This window comes from Hydra vulgaris, chromosome 01 (genome assembly GCF_038396675.1).
Source record: "Hydra vulgaris chromosome 01, alternate assembly HydraT2T_AEP".
Taxonomy (NCBI): domain Eukaryota; kingdom Metazoa; phylum Cnidaria; class Hydrozoa; order Anthoathecata; family Hydridae; genus Hydra; species Hydra vulgaris.
This window is the reverse complement of record NC_088920.1, coordinates 19278984-19297576: the sequence shown is the minus strand read 5'-3', so window position 1 is coordinate 19297576 and position 18593 is coordinate 19278984. Positions and strand designations below refer to the sequence as shown.

The following is an 18593-nucleotide window of genomic DNA, read 5'->3' as shown; positions in this document are numbered from 1 at the left end:
GAGTCTGATGCATCAGATTCAAAAGTAAACCTCAGTTTCGTTTAAAATTATTTACGTCTTCATTTATTTATATTCATATGGATAGTTGAAGACGGAAATAATTTTAAATAAAATCCATATTTAAGATATATATCATATTATCTTAAAGTCTTATCTTCTTATTATCCTGTTTTTAAATGATTTTTCAAATTCTATATCTAACTATAAAGTAATATACATTTTTATTCCGCCTTGGTCTCCTGGGATTGAAGCTAATCTGAGTGAATTGTTTCCTCAAATGTACCCACAGACATATTGGAGAATTTTTAACTCTTCTGAGTAAAATCTTACTTCATCTTGGTTGATATATCTATGATGGAATTTCAGTTTAAATCTCTCAGATAAATTAGTTTACAACACTTAGTGCGAAGCTTCAGAATCTTATGCCGTGATATTATAAAAAATAATTATTTGAAGTTAATTAATTACCAACGTACTTGTTACTTTTTATTTATTTATGTTAGTATTCAAATTGTTTGTTTGTTTGTTGATTTATTTACTTGTTTCTTTACAATTAAAAATTACATTATTTATTACCTAACAGCGGCTCCAGAAATAAGGAATTATCCAAATTAGCTTTGTTCCACAATTCCATAACAAGACAAGAAGCACAGCTATGGTTAGGCTCTTTACATGATCTGCTCTTGCAGATAAGATCTTTGCATGGAAACCTTTGGAAATGAGCTACAACAGGCTTGATAGATTTAAACTTCAAAGACTTGATATTTTATAAACTGAATAAATATTAACGTTGTTCAGACATTGTACCAACGTGGTTTAGCTTAGAAAAGCTAACTAATTACCTTTGTAATCAATAAATTTAAAACAAAAAAGTACTTTTTCCAATACTTTTGCAAGTAGTTTTTTAAAAAAAAATGACAGGAGAATGTCAAAAATGTAATAAAGAAAACTTACAAATTATTGTTCATTATAATTTATAATAATAATAATATAATATTATTAATAATAATAACAATTAAATATTATTATTTATAATAATAATAATAATAATAATAATAATAATAATAACAATAATAATAATAATAATAATAATAATAATATAGTATTATCTATAATAATATCACTATTTAGATTTCTATTTTAAAGGTTATGTAATTTTTGGCCAAATGTAAAAGCTGTTTATTAGAGTACTGAATACTTTAATAAACGGTTATTTAAGATGCATTTAAATCAGGCTATGCCCAGTTTTTTAATAGGTTAAACTATGCCTATTTTTTCTATTATTATCAGTTACAAAACAGCAACAAAAGTATGAAAGTAGATCTTTAGATTTAAAAATTATTAAATTTAAATATTAAAAACAAACAAAAATTTGTTGTTGTTTTTCTTTTGTTTTCTTTTTTCTAAATAACTTTACTTTTTTTAATTGACCAAAAACGATTGGCATATTACATGTTCAAAAACGATTGGCTTGTCACAAGTTTAAAAGCGATTCTACGAATAAAATGAGGGGGTAGGGTTTGAATCCCTAAAAAACCCTGACTGGTTCTTAAAAAAAAAGGGTCTTAAAACTAAAATTCACCCGACTAAAATGTGCCAAATACCCGACTAACCAACAATATTCAATAAAAAACTGACTAAAACTTTAAAATTTCCTTCTTTGGGGCGGTATTTTGTTAAGTTTTCTCGAAACCGAAAACAGGTTGTTTTTTTTCATTAAAAAACCGCTAAACAGGTTGTTAATTATACATTACTAAATAGATAAATAGTTGGAAGATTTCTTGTTTGGAAAAACTAACGAGTAACCCAGTGGGCACGGTACGTTTTTAAAACGTTTTTTAGACGTTTTTATAAGGTTTAAACCTAATAAAAACGTCCAAAGAACGTTTTAAAAACGCACTGTGCCCACTGGGAACGTGGAAAGCACAAATATCGTGCTAATATATATAATTTTAAAAAGCACTTTGATATTGCATTTAGTCTTACTTTTTTCGATATTTTTTCTACCAATTGTTACTAGATTACATACTGACAGAATCTTTCAACAATATTTAAATTTTAAAATAGTTATAATAATAAAAAGAAAAAAGAAAAAACAAGTACCACTCACTAACTTAAAGTATTTTATCAACTTTTTTTTTTATGGATATGTTTGTTTGTTCTTTCATTTTAGTTTGTTGTTTATTTTTTTGTTTAATATTATATTTTGCCGTTTAAAAATAATAACAGTTACAATTAAGTTAATGGCCGGAGCAAGAAGAAGCCATTGGTTTGCTTATCGCCGAGCACCGTGTTACAATTTATAATTTTTACAAAGTTGTTTCAAGAATATATAGTACAAAAGAAAAATTGAATAAATGTTTACAAAAAATATATAAAAAGTAAAGCAAGATATCGTTTAATACATAATATCATAACTAGATTGGGTAAAAGTAAAAGTGAATATATAATACCTTTATATATATATATACACAAAAAAAATAATAAGCGAGAAAATGTGATTTTTGATAATGATTATTGTCAAAAAAAAATTTTAACCTTTTTTTAATGACTACAAGGATTAATTACCTTGTTTTTCAGTTTTTAAATTATATATCTGATCTATTTTTAAAAGAAAGACTTATAATAATATAAATCAAAATCTGTGTTTAATAAAAACTGTTTTGAATCAGTTTTGAACTGATGTAGAGACTTTTTTTTTCCGGAAACAATGTTTGGGAATCTTTTCCACAAAAGTGGTCCGCGATTCTGAATTGAATTAGAATTTTGTTTAGAATAAGATTTTGGTATAACAAAGTTATTTGCGGAAAATCTTGTAGCATATTTAGGGTGTATGTCTTTAAAATAAGTTTCAAACATTTTGGGTCCATATTTTGTTTTATACATGAGTTATAGAACAAGATGGACATTAAGCTTGAAAATATTCAGGGCACCAATTATATGTAAAAGAGGTTCACAAGGAATCGCTCGACCAGCTTCAAATATGATTCTAACAGCATATTTTTGCCTGCTATAAAGTTTTTTTAGCTTAGTGTGATTAGTATGTTTATACTATGTATAAAGGAAAAATAGAAACTTTTTAAGGACTTAAAATTTAAATTTGGCTTAACTCTATAGATCATGCCAATGTTTTTTGAGATTTTTTTTTCTATAGAATTTAAATGAACTTTCCAAGATAGATTTTCATCAAAATTCACACCTAAAAAATTTACAGATATTTGCCTTTTGATGTTAGTTTTATTCATCAAAAGATTGGGAAGAATAAGTGGTATTTCTTTTGTTTTGCTTGGTTTGTGGAAAAGAGAAAATTTAGTTTTTTGAACATTCAAAGATAATTTGTTGCATATAAACCATTCATTTACTTTATTTAATTCTTCATTTACTACTGTGAAAAGTGTTTCAATATTTTTGTTAGAATAAAATAGATTCGAGTCATTTGCGAATAAAATAAAATTTATTAGGTTTGATGTTGAAGACAAATCATTTATGTATAGTAAAAAAAGTAAGGGTCCAAGTATAGAACCCTGTGGGACTCCGCAATTTACAGTTTTTTGGTCGTTTCTAAATTTTCAAATTGTACATATTGTTTTTTGTTTGAAAGGTAATTTTCAAACCAGAGTAAGTTTGTCTCCTTTATTCCGTAATATTCCAGTTTTTTTTATTAGGATGGAATGATATACCGTATCAAAAGCTTTTCGACAGATCAATGAAAACTCCTAACGTAAAACAGTCTTCTGTAAAAGCATTAGATAAGTGGTTAACTAACTCTACTATTGCGTGATCTGTTGAATGTTGTTTTTTGAAACCAAATTGCTTACTGTATAACATGTTGTTATCAGTTAAATGATTATACAGCCTATTGTACATTATACGTTCAAGCAATTTCGAGAAACAAGATAAAACAGATATAGGCCTGTAATTAGAAGGCTCTGACTTATCTCAAGACTTAAATACTAGAGTTACTCTAGCAATTTTTAAATTATCCAGAACTTTACCTGATTTAAGTGACTGATTAAAGATACGAAACAAAGATGGTTCAATTAATCATAGACTAATTTTAATATATTAACGCTAACTTTATCCGATCCTAAACTTTTGTTACTTTTTAAGGTTAGTAATGCAGTCCGCATCTCACGTATTTTTATTCGCTTTGACTCATTTTTTTTTATTAGAATTTGTTTGATAAAAATCATATGTTGAAGAAGTTAAAGGAATACTTTGTGCTAAATTAGAGCTAATGTTAATGAAGAAACTGTTTAATTCTTCAGCTATTAGTGCACTGTGCTCTCCTGAGACCGCCAGGGTAAATTTTGATTTACTCTAAATATTTTTATTGGGTTTAGGTATTTTAAATAATTTTTAAAATCTAAACTAACTTTTAAACATATTTTTATTGCAAAAACAGTTTTTACCTAAAATAACATATGGAGGGGGAGGGAATAATATGAGGAGGGCGGGGATTTTTTTCAAAATTTATAGGGGTATTACACTTTTAAAACAATTTTTGTTAAAAAAAATACAACTTTAAAATGAAAAAAATTAGATCTTTTATGATAAAATTAAAATAAATTCCAGATTAACAATATAACATCAATGCAATAAATGTAGCAGTTTAACATGAAATATTGAAATTCCTTATAAAATAATTCAATCATTTCAAAGTTCACAATAATTAAAAATTTTAAAAAATGAGAGAAAAGGACTACTTGAAACTCTTTATACCAAACTCAATCACACTTTTCTTAAGCTGTTTTGAATAATCATAGTGTTCCAAACGACGCTTTTATTGCTTCAATACTTGATAGTGGTGAGCACTTTCTCCTGCCTGTTCGGCATTTACACCAAGCCCAAACTGACTATGCTAAAGAAAAGGAACAAGATGACATACTAAAATATGAACTTTCCAGCTAATATTTAATTGGTACTTAAACTTTTCCAGAAGATGAAGCTGCAGATTTTCGAAAGCTTTTTTAAAATCTAAAACTGATTCAGCAATAGATTCTCCAATAAACATGCTAAAACCATTTGTTTTAATAATTGAAAACTTTCTAATACAGCTAACTACAGGTTGGAGAAATATCATATTTGGTAATATAGAGGCTGCACTTAGAAGGTTAACTTCTAAATTATCTAATTTATCTAAAAGCCTCTGTGAATTATTACCATCCAAACCAGTTCCGTGGTAAACTCTAAAGATAGAATAGTTCGACTTAAGCCACCAATCAATATCAGGCCACAAGGTAATTAATATTTTTACAAACATAGAAGTAATACCAATAAGAATGTGTAATTCTGGTGGAGGAATGAGATGTTTTACTAAAGTTTCTAGAGGTTCATCAAGACACACAACTCCAGGAGAAATATAGTTTTTAAATTCCTTCATGTGATTTTTATTGCATCCTTCTTTAATGAACTTGTTGTAGTTGATATTAATTGAACCTAAGGTTCTTTTTTTTCCGCTCTCAAGAGTACTTTCCCCTTCACACCAGAAACATGCATACTTGCCGCTGTGACTGCTTAAACCAAATAAAGAGTTACCACATTTTAGATCAAATGCTATTGAATATTTTACATCACTCAGAGCTAGTGGTTTCAATAGTTTGCTAAGATTACCACTATGCTCTGAAACTTCTTCAACTAAAGCCAAAACCAATTTTTTACACCACAATCATCAACTTTCTGAAGTTGTATGTTTACATAGTGGGTCAAAAACATTCAAAACGCATTTAAGAAAACCCTGTCACCATCAATGGAAATCCTAGCAATAGTGCTATAAGGATTCAAACTTCTTTCATTAATCATATGAAGAATTAAATCAGAAGTATCTTTTACAAATACAAAACTCCGACTTATCTCTTCATCCCCTGAAATGAATGATTCAGTTTTGACATCATAAAAATTTGAAAATATTTTATGCAGCTCCTCTATCTGAGTTGATATATTAGGTTCTAACATTTTCTTCCCTAAATTTTGTCGCATATGTTTACAAAGTAGGTTAGTCTTTCTTTTACTCAGGTTTAGAGAATTAGAGATTTCCATTATAGTTTCTAGAAATAACTTTTTAACGGATGCTCTGCTGCATTTATTATCAGGTGTGCCAACAACAACAAGAAGATTGTTTCCAAAGGTTTTTAAAGGAAACTTGTCTCCAGATTTAATATAGTCTCTTTTCATTTTTATTTTGAGAATCCCAGAAGCAACTTGCTCACTGGATACATTTCCAAGACCTTCAGCCAACATTATTAGGTTTTTTACAGCTTCACTTTTACAGCAAAAGTGAGAAATTCCTTTGCCTAAATAGAAATTTAAAGTAGGAAAAACTCTGATATTATTATATTTGTAAAACATATAAAAATAATACATTAATATTTAATAAGTCTATCATAGACTATGTATTGACTAGCATAGACTCTATGCTAAATTAAAATATATTTTTTTAATAATTGAAGAAATAGTTTATTAAATAAAATATTATATAAGTTATACAATATTTTTAATTTGTTTAAGGAAATCATACCTATTGTAGAAAAGCAAGAAGGACATATCTTTTTAACAATTTTATCAACGATATCTTGATTATTTGTTGTGATCTGTTCAGATATTTCACTAATATCAGATGATCTTCTGAGTTTTTGTCTGTTCATTCGAGATTTTTTCTTAATCCAATCATTTAATTTTGATGTTTCACCCCTGTTTAATACATATAAATTTGTTTTGCAAGAATAACAAATGTTTTTTAAACAACACTCTTTTTCTACATCATATTCTCTCCAAATCAAATTTTGAGTATGAAGTTGTACTGTGGGGGTTGCTTTAATAAGTTGATGTGATCCTTTTCCAAAGGAAATAAATCAACATGCAATAATTAGACATTTTTCGTCGGCCATTTTGACAAAAAATATGTTTAATAAGATCGCTTTTAACCATAATAATAATTATTTTTATCGGTATGCAACATTTAGTACCAAATAGAATTGATGATGCAATCATAAAATGACGCAATTTATTTTAGACATTTTAATTAACTAAATCTAAAATTTCTATGTTTAAAAGTTAGTTTGGATTTTAAAAATTATTTTAAAATACTATATTTAACCCATTATAAGTAAATAAACAAAAAAATTTAGAGTAAACCAAAATTTACCCTGGCGGTCTCAGGAGTGCACAGTGCATATATATATATATATATATATATATATATATATATATATATATATATATATATATATATATATATATATATATATATATATATATATATATATATATATATATATATATATATATATATATATATATATATATATATATATATATATATATATATATATATATATATATATATAAATATATATATAGGGAAGCGGGGTCATAACAGCCCCCGTAAGGTTTAGATTAATGAAATATGAAATTTGGTGTTGCAGAATCCATCTCAGGAAATGACCTGTTGGTTGTTTCTGAAGGCTCAAACATCCAATCATCAAAAACTTCAGGATTAAGTGGACTTATTCCAGTCTTCCTAAAACCATTTACAGCTGTCAACATGTTTGCACCTTTCATATAAGCTATTCCAAATAGTTCTGGAATTTGATATTCGGTCACAACTCTAGGATAATGTGTACGCAGCCAAATACGAACTTCGTTTGAATAGTTGCTACTAAATGGTGCCATGAAGGAGACATCTAGTGGCTGCAGACGGTATGAACAATGTGGTGGAAAGCAAATAACAGTAATTTAATAACATAATTTTCACGTGCTTTCATTATGAACTCCATATTTTTTGTATGTGTTGCATGACCATCTAATAATAGCAGTACAGGTCTTTTTTTGGATGGCATTACAAAGGACATAAATTGGTCAAACCACTTCAAAAAATATATCTGTTTGCATCCAAACACTAGGGTGATATGATGCAATAGTACCCGGAAGAGCTTTTTCGATAATATTAACATTCCTGGAAGCTCTAACACGGGGGGAAATAATCAGGGCGGGCACGTTTATACAGAGGCACTCATACACATTTCGATTGTTATGATTTTCCATCGTTCAGCTGATGTTAGAGTTCCAACTTGTTTTTTACCCCTTTTAGCAATAAATTTAGACATTTTTTGGTGCTGAAGAAATTCCTGTCTCGCCAACATTATATATATATTTTTTGGAGTTATGTTATTTTCATCTATGCTCTTAGTCAATAGTTCAAAAAATTTATTAATAGCAGGTCGGTTAAATCCCATTGCTCTAGCTCCAGAAGTTCCCTCTGGCATACACAAAGAAATAACAGGATTGTGTTTTAGAAAGCTTTCTGCCCACAGGTAGCCTGTCATTCCTGTTTTTTTGTTAAAGTTTTCAGCTAGCTGAAATGCCAATTCTCTCAAATCTTTCATTGTAACTGTAAACAAGTGACTCTCTAGAAAAATTAGGTGTTTAGCTAACTCTTGCTCTTGTTTAAGGTTAAAAACTGATTTAAATTCCCAAATTTTTTTTTCTGCACAACTACTAAGTTCTAAACTCCTTTGCTGAAGTCTTTTTATTCTGTCTTGCAGTGTCATTGTTGGGATACAAAACGTTAACAATGCCTTCTTATACACTATTTCCTTCTTCATTACTGATTCAATAGCTGCTTTCATTGAATTTTCTTCCCGGGATTGTCGATTAGTTAGAAGTTTGTATTTTCTAACCATATTAGGTAACAGTATGCACAAAATAATAATTGTTTCTCTATCAAAGAAAAATTATAATACCAATATATAAATATACAATATGTATCTATCTATATATATATATATATATATATATATATATATATATATAAATATATATAAAAAGATATCGATTTATACTCTTAGCTTTAAATTTTAATCACTCATTTATAAAAATTAAATAAAAAAATAAGAAATCTCAATCACCATGAGACAAAAATCGTAGCTAGCAATCGGAAATATATTTTAAAAAAAGCTGACTTCGCAGGAATGAACAAATTTTTTACAAATACAGACTGGGTAAACATTTTTGATGCAATTAATGTCCAGGAGATGTACGACACGCTCATTTTTATGTTAACGAAGCTTGTCAAAAATATATACCGTGTCACAGCTCGAAAAACAGGACTCGTAAAAGAACTTTTTGGATTGACAATGAACTAAAAGAACTTGTGAAGAACAAAAGACGAATGAGACATTTAAACTGTTGCACAAATTGGAAAAACAAAAATATGGTAAACAAATACAAAGCATTGTGTAAAACAGTTAAAATTGAAACGAGAAAAGCCAGAAAAAAATACGAACGCGAACTGGTCTACAAATCGATTAGAAACAAGAAGATACTATTTAAATATGTGAACGATCAACAAAATGTAAAGAGCTCAATTAAAGCGATAAAAAATGTCGAAGGAAATGTTGCAAATACGACTAGTGAGATTGTTGACATTTTAAACAAAAATTTTCAAAACTCTAGAGAGGGCGACCAAGTATTACCAGAATTCGGATCAAGATGTGGGGGTAAATATTTAGATCTTGACGTGAGTGCAATTAATTACAGTGACGTAGTAACAAGATTAAGCAAATTATCCATTGAGAAATCATGTGGAGTTGATCAATTGAGTACTATCGTTTTTAAAAAGTGCGCTGAAGGACCAGTAATCCCAATCACATTGATATTTATGTCTTCGATCGATAAGAGCGAACTACCTAAGCAATGGAAATTTGCGAACATTACCCCAATCTTTAAGAACAAAGGCAGTAAGCTAGAAGCGAATAATTATCGACCAGTGTCACTGACTTCTGTGCCGTGTAAAATTTTGGAGAGCATAATAAAAAACTCACTTTTGGCACATTTTACGAACAATGAATTTTTATCGAAGTGTCAACATGGATTTGTTAAATCTAGATCATGCACGACAAATCTCATGGAAACTGTGGATTATTTAACAGAAAATATCGCACTGAATTGTCCGGTAGATGTGGTTTATTTAGACCTTGCGAAAGCTTTCGACACAGTGCCGCACAAAAGACTCGTTTTAAAATTAAAAGCGTATGGAATTACAGGAAAGCTGCTAAAGTGGTTAGAGGAATTTTTAAAAGATAGAAAGCAACGCGTAGTCAACGGTGATACTGTTTCGAGCTGGCGCGATATCTACAGCGGAGTTCCGCAGGGATCGGTAATTGGCCCGATATTGTTTGTTTTGTTCATAAATGACCTGCCGGATAGAATACAAAATGTAGCCAAGCTCTATGCAGATGACACCAAAATAATGATCGATGTGAACTCAATAGAGAAAAAAATCCAAAACACGATTATTCTATAGATAATGTTGTCCTAGGACAAACTACTATTCAAAAAGATCTAGGCGTATTTTTTATTTTTATTTATTTATTTTTTTTTTCAATTTTTATTTTAGGTGCCCCAAGAAGTCCTAACGGTCTTGTCACAGAGCACCGCGGAAGTGCATTTAACCAGGAAGTTCACGCCTCCTTCCTTACCGTGACGCGAAAATTTTGTCCAGAGCTCGTTTCGAACCTGGATCTCCTGCTTATAAAGCAAGCGCTCTAACCACTGCGCCACGGCCGCAAAATGACACCAAATTCGTATTATTCTCAGCAAACATGAAATGGAGACAGCAAATTGTATCTTGCAGCTCGAAGGCAAATAAAATGCTGAAAATGATTAAAAACACATTTGTGAAACTGGATGTGCAGACTCTTAAAGTCTTATACGTGACGTTTGTTCGCCCAATAATTGAATTCGCGGTTCCAGTGTGGTCCCCTCAGCTTAAAGGAGAAATAGAACTGCTTGAGAAAGTTCAACACAGGGCTACGAGACTCAATCCGACTCTGGCAAAAATGAAATACGAGGAAAGACTGGAGATTCTTGGCCTCAGCCCATTATGTGAACGCAGACTTCGTGGAGATTTGATCCAGACATAAGTTATTAAATAAGATTGAAAATGTGGACTTTTTAAACGGTTTCAAGCCTAATGATTTTCAACTATCTAGAGGAAACGGTGTCAGGTTTGAACGCAAAAAAACAAAGTGTAACTTAAGACACTCATTCTTTACTAACAGAATAACAAAACCATGGAATAAACTACCTAAAGATGTAGTCAATGCAAAATCAGTAAACAGTTTTAAAGCACAATTAGACAATTGGCTCCTTTTAAATAAAATTAATACTGACACGGCTGTCTAAGTGTGTTACTAATACACACACTCGTCGTCTTCGGGTGGCTACAGCATCTACTACTACTAATCTTATTTCCGACATTTCAAAACAATACTATTTCTATTTAAGTTTTTTCATGAAGCATTCAAGTGTGACGATGGCGATTATTGTCATTCATAATTATCTAACGATGACAAATATCAAAAGTACGCGGTTGTGCCTCCTGTGCGTCTAAGCGGTTCTGCCCCAGAGGACAGTGGGCCGGATGAATAAAAAAAAGCAATTGCTTTTACTCAGTAACTGGTCAGCTTTACGTGAACAAAAACTTAAAGAATTTTTTTTAAGTTTTTATTCATGTAAAATGAGCAATGACTGAGTAAATTGCTTAACTTTACGTGAATAAAAATTTGAGTAAAACTGTTAAAGTTTTTATTCACGTAAAACTGACCGATAACTGAGTAAAAGCTAGTGTTTTTTTTTATTCACCCGGCCTAGATTTTAGAAAGAATGCTGTTTCATAGGTTGCTCATTAAGTTATGCCGATGTCAAAAACGGTTTTTACTTGATGAAAAACACTAAAATTAAATATTGATTAATCCTTATTAATTATTGATTAATATAATATTTTTATCAAAATAGACATTATTATGTACAACTTCCCAGAAACGCAACAGGTGTTCTTTTTGACATAATCGAAATGAAGGAAACTGGTTTACCGACGTATGGTATGCTTTTTGCCATATTAGGTAACATTTTTCAAAGGAAAATGTTGAATAACGGTTATGCCTCCATATGTGGTTATGCCCCAACCTCCCCTATAGGAAAAATTTCCTTTAAAAATGAATCAAATATTGATTTAATGGACGTTAATTTTCGTAAACGCCACGAAAATTAAATTCTTCAGAAAACTAAATTTTTTCAAATTGGACAGATATCAAAAATTGAGAAAACACGAGAAGCATTTTTAACAACTCTAGAGAGAATAAAAAATAAATAAAGAGAGATTAATTTTTAATTTAAAGATAAGACTTACATATATAATAACATAAAGTAAGATAACATATAATAAAGGTACTCTCAAATTAAATTTTTTTCTTTCAAAAATCAATTACAAACTGTTCATCTTTATAATTTGCAATGATAATTTTAACAAATTGCTCTTAATTGTGGGTTATAAAATGTTTAAATTTCAAATTTTTTAAATTAGGTTTTTTTTTTAATACTAGGGTAGCGTAATTTTTTAAGTTTGTGGTAAAAAGATATAAAGCAATACCAGAGGCGGTTCCACAAAAAAAACGTGGCCAGGGGGGGGGGAGGGAGAGAGAGGTTAATCCTTAAAAAGTAACGACTATTCCTTTAAAAAAAAAAGAAAAAATACTTAAAACTAAAATTTACTCAAATGAATTGTGTCAAATACAATAGCCAATTCAATTCGTAAAAAAACCGACTATAACTTGAAAATCACCTTATTAGGGGTAGGGGGAGGCACACACACACCCTCCTCCCGTAAAATTGCCTCTGAACAAGACATAACTTTGAGAGCAAGCTTAACCATATGACTTTAGTAATATCAATTTTAAAGTATTTAGTATAGAAAAAAGAAAGGTTTAAGGTGGTTCCTACATAATCAAGTCAAAATTTTTTTCAAAAAGTGATTTTTTGCAAGTTAGATGTGAAATTTAACGCTCTTTCTCGTAGAATAATTTTTTTTTAAGTTTGTTTTGAGGATTATAATCACAAGTAGCCTCCTCATCTGTAGTGGTCTTCTTGGTCTTGGGGAGGTGAATTACAAAAAAATAAAAATTAAAAAAAAATAAAAAAAATAAATGTGGTATCAATGGAAATAAAAAAAAATGTAAATATTGAAAATATCACCCAAAAAAAATAAACCATTAAACCAGCTTAACATTCTGGTAATGATGATTATTTTTTATTTATAAATTTTAAAGTACTTATGGAAATGATAGCAGTTGGAAAGAAGTGTGAAGAATGTGGGGAAGCCAATGTCACATTATCTAATAATTTAGATGATAGAAAAGGGTTTTCTTATAAAATTGTTTACTTTTGTAGAATATGTAAAAATAAAAGTGCTTCTGAAAAAATGTATGGTTGTAAGCCGAGTGAAATTAATGATCGATTGGTTATAGCATTTTGAGAAATTGGTAAAGAGCACTAATCGATTAAAACATTTGTACGGTGCATGAATATGCACTCAATATCTAATATTGCCTTTAAAAATATTATTAATAAGTTATTTTCTGCATATGGAAATTCCACAATAGAAAGTATGCAAAATGCTGCATTCAACTTCATCAATTCAAATACATAATTATTATGATATTGCCACTCGAAGAATTATTATGCTATTGCTATTCGAAGGTCTAAAAAAAACATGGAATACTGATCGGTGTCTGTTTTATTATTATATCTGAAAAAATGAACGCAGCATCGAAAATTTACTTATTAAAACATCTAATAAGACAAAAGCAAAAAGAAAAAAACTAAAAGCCATCAAGAAGGGTTACATAAAGACTTACATAAAGAGGGAGGAGAAACTTATTTAAAAGAAGGATTTGAGTTTCAAAAACAAGCTTTTTTTCTTGTTTTTTGATTTTCTACCACATCGTTTTTCAAGAGAGTTGTCTCACAAAAAACCTCATAACTTTTGAATTAATAGCGATAGCTAATTGAAAATTTCAGGGCTTATTCATCCAGTGTACTGCTAGTGCCCTAGAGTTTTTTTTTAATAAATTTATTACTTGTAAGTCGTGGTTAAGGAAATACGATCTGAGGACTAGTAGCAGATTTTTCGAAAATACAGCTGTTTTGAAGCATAACTTTTAGTAAAAACAAGATTTTTTAATAAAAAAAACTCACGCACTAGATACAGGTAGCACCCACAAGTATACCAAGTTTGAAAGTAAAATGAGCTTTTACTCATGAATAATCGTGTTTCTAGTAAACTCTATTTTTTTAGGGTTATTTTGACTATTATAGGCCTCTATAAGATCATCAATATTTTTTGGAGTTCAAAAAAAAACATTTTTTTAGTTTCAAGTTAAGAAAAAAGAAAGGTTTAATTTAAGTTTACTAAATTTTGAGGCGAATGTAACTAATAAATCTAATAAAATGTTCAACTATATGGTAGCATCATATTGTGCTTTCAGTTTATTTTGTACTTTTCAGTTTATTTCAGTACTTTGGTCCTTAAGAATTTCTTCTAGATATTTTGTATATAAAAAAATTTACTATGAAATTTTAATACAATGCTCCATTGATTAAACCAAAATATAAAAACCAATAAGTTGAAAAAAAACTAGTTTTAAACAAAAATAAAATAAAAAGTAAACAAACATCTTATTGATATTGTTGTTTATAATTTAAAGTTCAACCTTTGCTCGTAATTTTCTAACAAGCAATTTCCAAATAATTTTTCTTTTTTAAAACCATTTTCTTGTAAACTTCTTTTGGCTCAACTTATACGGTTACTAGGTTAGAGCGAGGCTAGTTGAACATATGCACTATCTCGACGAGTAAAATATCTCAAAAAATTACGCATCGCATGACAAAACATCTGATATATAAAAAGCAAACCTTTAGCATAATAAAGAAATATGAAACGACGGTAGTCAAGATAGATAAAATTTATCAAAACAAAGTTAAAAGTGCACTAATAATTTTTGTACTATTAGACAAAAATTTTAAATTGAATCGAATTAGAAAAGCGATTCGAGATTCGATTCGAAAAGTTCCATATCAAACTAATTTCATAAAAATTTTATTTTATAATATTTAAAAACGCAAATGACCCACACCATTCAATGTAATTAAAAAACAGTAAATCAAAAAAAAATTCTTTTTTCAAGTCCATGCTTTATGCAAGCAGAATTCTATTGGGCCTAGAAATTCTTTTTTTGTTATCTTTTGTAGAAGGAAAAATTACTGTTACGTTTTTAAATTTTTTTTTTATTAATTCAGTGTTCTTTTAAAATTTTAAAATTTTTGTAGAAGGAAAAATTACTATTATATTTTTATAAAATTTATTAAATTAACAGTAATAATTTAAATCTTTTGTAGAAGGGAAAATTTCATACAAAAAATTTTTACAATTAATTTTTGCAAAAGATAGATCTATCTAACGATCTATCATTTTGGACCTTACATTTTATAGTGCGATCCGAGAGCACTTTGTTTGTCAAGTGAATGTTGATATTGTTGTTATTTCTTACCTAAAATCTTATATAACAGAAGGTATATATATAAATAAATATATATATAAAGTAAAATATATATATAAAGTAAATATATATATAAAATATAAGTATATAATATATAAGTAAATATATATATAAAGTAAAAATATATATATAAAGTAAAAAACATATATATATATATATATATATATATATATATATATATATATATATATATATATATATATATATATATATATATATATATATATATACATTTATATAAATATATATATATTTATATAAATATATAATATAAATTATATAAATATATATATAGAAAGTAAAATATATATATAGAAAGTAAAAAACATATATATATAGAAAGTAACCTTATATAAAGCATGGAAAAAACAATAGGTTTTGAATCGCTGCGCTTTAATGTCTTCGAAACTACAAATAATTTGCAAATCAATGATTTTTGTGACGTAATACGCAATTCATATCATATAAATTCATATAAATAAAATGTATGGGGAAATACAAATTAAATTTTTGTTAACTTAATTAACTTTTTTTGGTCAAATTTTTCCATTTCCTTGTATTGTCATCGAAAATGATTAAGTGTGCAAAATTTCAGCAAAATTGGTTGAGAAAAAAGCTTTCATAAATTGATTTCAAATTTTGTGGCACACAAACATATATATATAGAAAGTAACCTTATATAAAGCATGGAAAAAAGTCGAGTGTCTTGGGTTATAAAAAGGAATAGGACAAAAAAAGATTAAACGTATCGTGATTTCTTCAAAATGTCAGCGCAACATAAAGTATTTTGTAACGGTAATAAAAATTCCAATTTCAAATCAATTTATAAATTAAGGTTTTATAATAGATAGTATCCCAAATTTATAAACCAATTTATAGATTAAGGCTTTATGATAGATAGTTGCTATAAATCTTCAACCGAATACATTCATGAGTGTGACATCATTTTTAAAAATTTTGATGTTTAGAAATAGTTTAGGAGTTAGAAATAGGGAAAAAAACTTTTTTAAGATTCGAGATTCGATGATATTCGAGAAAAGTCTTTTTTACATATTTATATTTTGTATATTTTTATATACCTTCTATATATCTATATTTTACTATTATTTATTTAGTGCTCACACAATCCACTTAAATCATTGGCTTCGATTACTACAAATTAGTAATGGAATTTACAACGTATTTATTTATGGCAAAATGTATAGAAATTTTTGGAAAAGCGTGCAAATGATGTTACGTTGTAAATACACTCCCTTCGGCGTGTTTGAAAGTCAAATGTCGCATTTTGATCCAAGAAAAAGTAATTCTCTTTATTCAGACGAAACCAGAAGAGTAACGTTAACAATTATTTCAAACGAAACCGACTTTGGTGGAATGAACAAGTATCACTCAATTAAAAGCAAAAGCAGTCAGTGTACTTTATAGCCGTCAGTGCACATTATAGCCATCAGTGCCCATTATAGCCGATAATTAACGCACGATTTTTATAGCGTATTTTTATTAGCTAACTTATTTCTCATTTCTTGTACGTTGAGTCAGTTAAATATATAGGAAGAGGACGTACGAAAACAGCATAGTTATTCACGTCTGAGAATGTATGTATTGATCATTTATATGTATTGATCATTAAATCTTTATATAAAGCAAAGAAAACTAAAAATCAGGAAAAAAGTTATAGTTTGATTAATTTATTTCTTTAATTTATCTTAATATATTTAAAGTCAATTTTTTGTAAGTTTTATTTAGTTATTTTTCTTTAGCTTGATAATATATATAGTTTGATTACTTTATTTCTATATTTTATTTTAATATATTTAAAGTCAATTTTTTTGTATTTTTATTTAATTTTTTTTCACTAGCCCGTTTCATATAAATACTATTAATAATATAAAAGGTATGTAAGAAATTCTATATAAAAGGTACATAAGAAACATCTACACAGCAAAATCCGTGATTCTTGTTTTAAGCAAAAAAAGTCTTAAAACAAGAAATAAAAGAGTTGTCCGCCACGTAAGAATATTTTTCTTGTTTCAAGAATTTTTATTCTTAAATATTTTTTTTTCTTGTTTCAAGAATTTTTATTCTTAAAACAAGAATTTTTTTTCCTGTTTCAAGAATTTTTATTCTTAAAATAAGATTTTTTTTGTTTAAAGAATATTTTTACTCAAATAAAGATTTTTTTCTTCTTTTAAGATTTATTTTTATTAATAACTTATTTCTTATTTTTGCTTAAAACAAGAGTTTTTTGCTTAAAACAAGAGTTAAAACAAGTTTTTGCTTAAAACAAGACATTTTTGCTTAAAACAAGAGTTTATCTTCTTGTTTCAATAATATTTTCCTTGAACTGTAAAACAATATAACAAGAGTTTTTTTTCTATGGAAAAAATTAAATATTTTAAAAATTAGGATGATATAAAATTAGAATATTCAAAAGTATTTATACATTTTAACAACTCTCATCGTTGAAATAAAAGTTGTTGTTCTTTGGAATGTCCAGTTATTGGTAATGGTTGTAGCGGCAATACTCCTCCATAGGCTACTCATCTTACTCAAACAGGTTTCTGTTGAGCTTTTACCTTTAAATAAATATAATTTAAGTGTAAAATATAGTGTAAATTGTGTATGCCGTCATGACCTGGGCGTCATAATCCATATCCATTACATAGTGATTTAGATAAGCAAAAAAATTGAGCACATGCTTATATAAATATGCTATAGTAGATATATCAACCCTCGGAATTAGGAAAAATGAGGTCAGCAATAATTTGCTGACCTCAATCTTTTAGAGGTCAGCATCAGGTCGGCAAAAAAATTAATACAAAGGTCCTACCATTAAACATAGAAACGAGGTCAGCAATTTATATATATATATATATAAATATATATATATATATATATATATATATATATATATACATATATATATATATATATATATATATATATATATATATATATATATATATATATATATATATATATATATATGTATGTATATGTATATATGTATATATATCTAAAAGTCGATTTGTCCCGCTTTTGCTGGATAACAATGAATAAGAACAATATAACTCCAAAGGTAACTTTTACTTATTTTGTATTGTTGCATGCACAGAATTCTCAATTTCTCAGTTTATTTGAAAACATATGATCATAAAATTATAAAAAGATTTAAATGTTTATTTACATTAATTACAC

At 27.8% G+C, this 18593-nt stretch overlaps 2 protein-coding genes across 3 annotated transcripts in view; one reads left to right on the top strand and one right to left on the bottom strand.

Annotated features, from left to right (window-relative positions):
• Nucleotides 1-17222, top strand: part of LOC105848224 (somatostatin receptor type 5) — a 33970-nt gene extending 16748 nt beyond the window's left edge. For both annotated transcript variants that reach the window (XM_065787579.1, XM_065787580.1), the window contains one exon: nt 16511-17222. In XM_065787579.1, the coding sequence (XP_065643651.1) occupies nt 16511-16820 (310 nt within the window). In that variant the 3' untranslated portion in view covers nt 16821-17222. The remainder of the gene's footprint in view (nt 1-16510) is intronic.
• LOC136074809 (uncharacterized) lies at nt 4532-6933 on the bottom strand. The gene is made up of 2 exons (XM_065787086.1): nt 6518-6933; nt 4532-6293 (listed from the first exon to the last, which is right to left on the bottom strand). The coding sequence occupies exons 1-2, from the start codon at nt 6642-6644 to the stop codon at nt 5716-5718; spliced, it is 705 nt and encodes a 234-aa protein (XP_065643158.1). The 5' UTR covers nt 6645-6933; the 3' UTR covers nt 4532-5715.
• Nucleotides 17223-18593: the final 1371 nt, after the last annotated feature.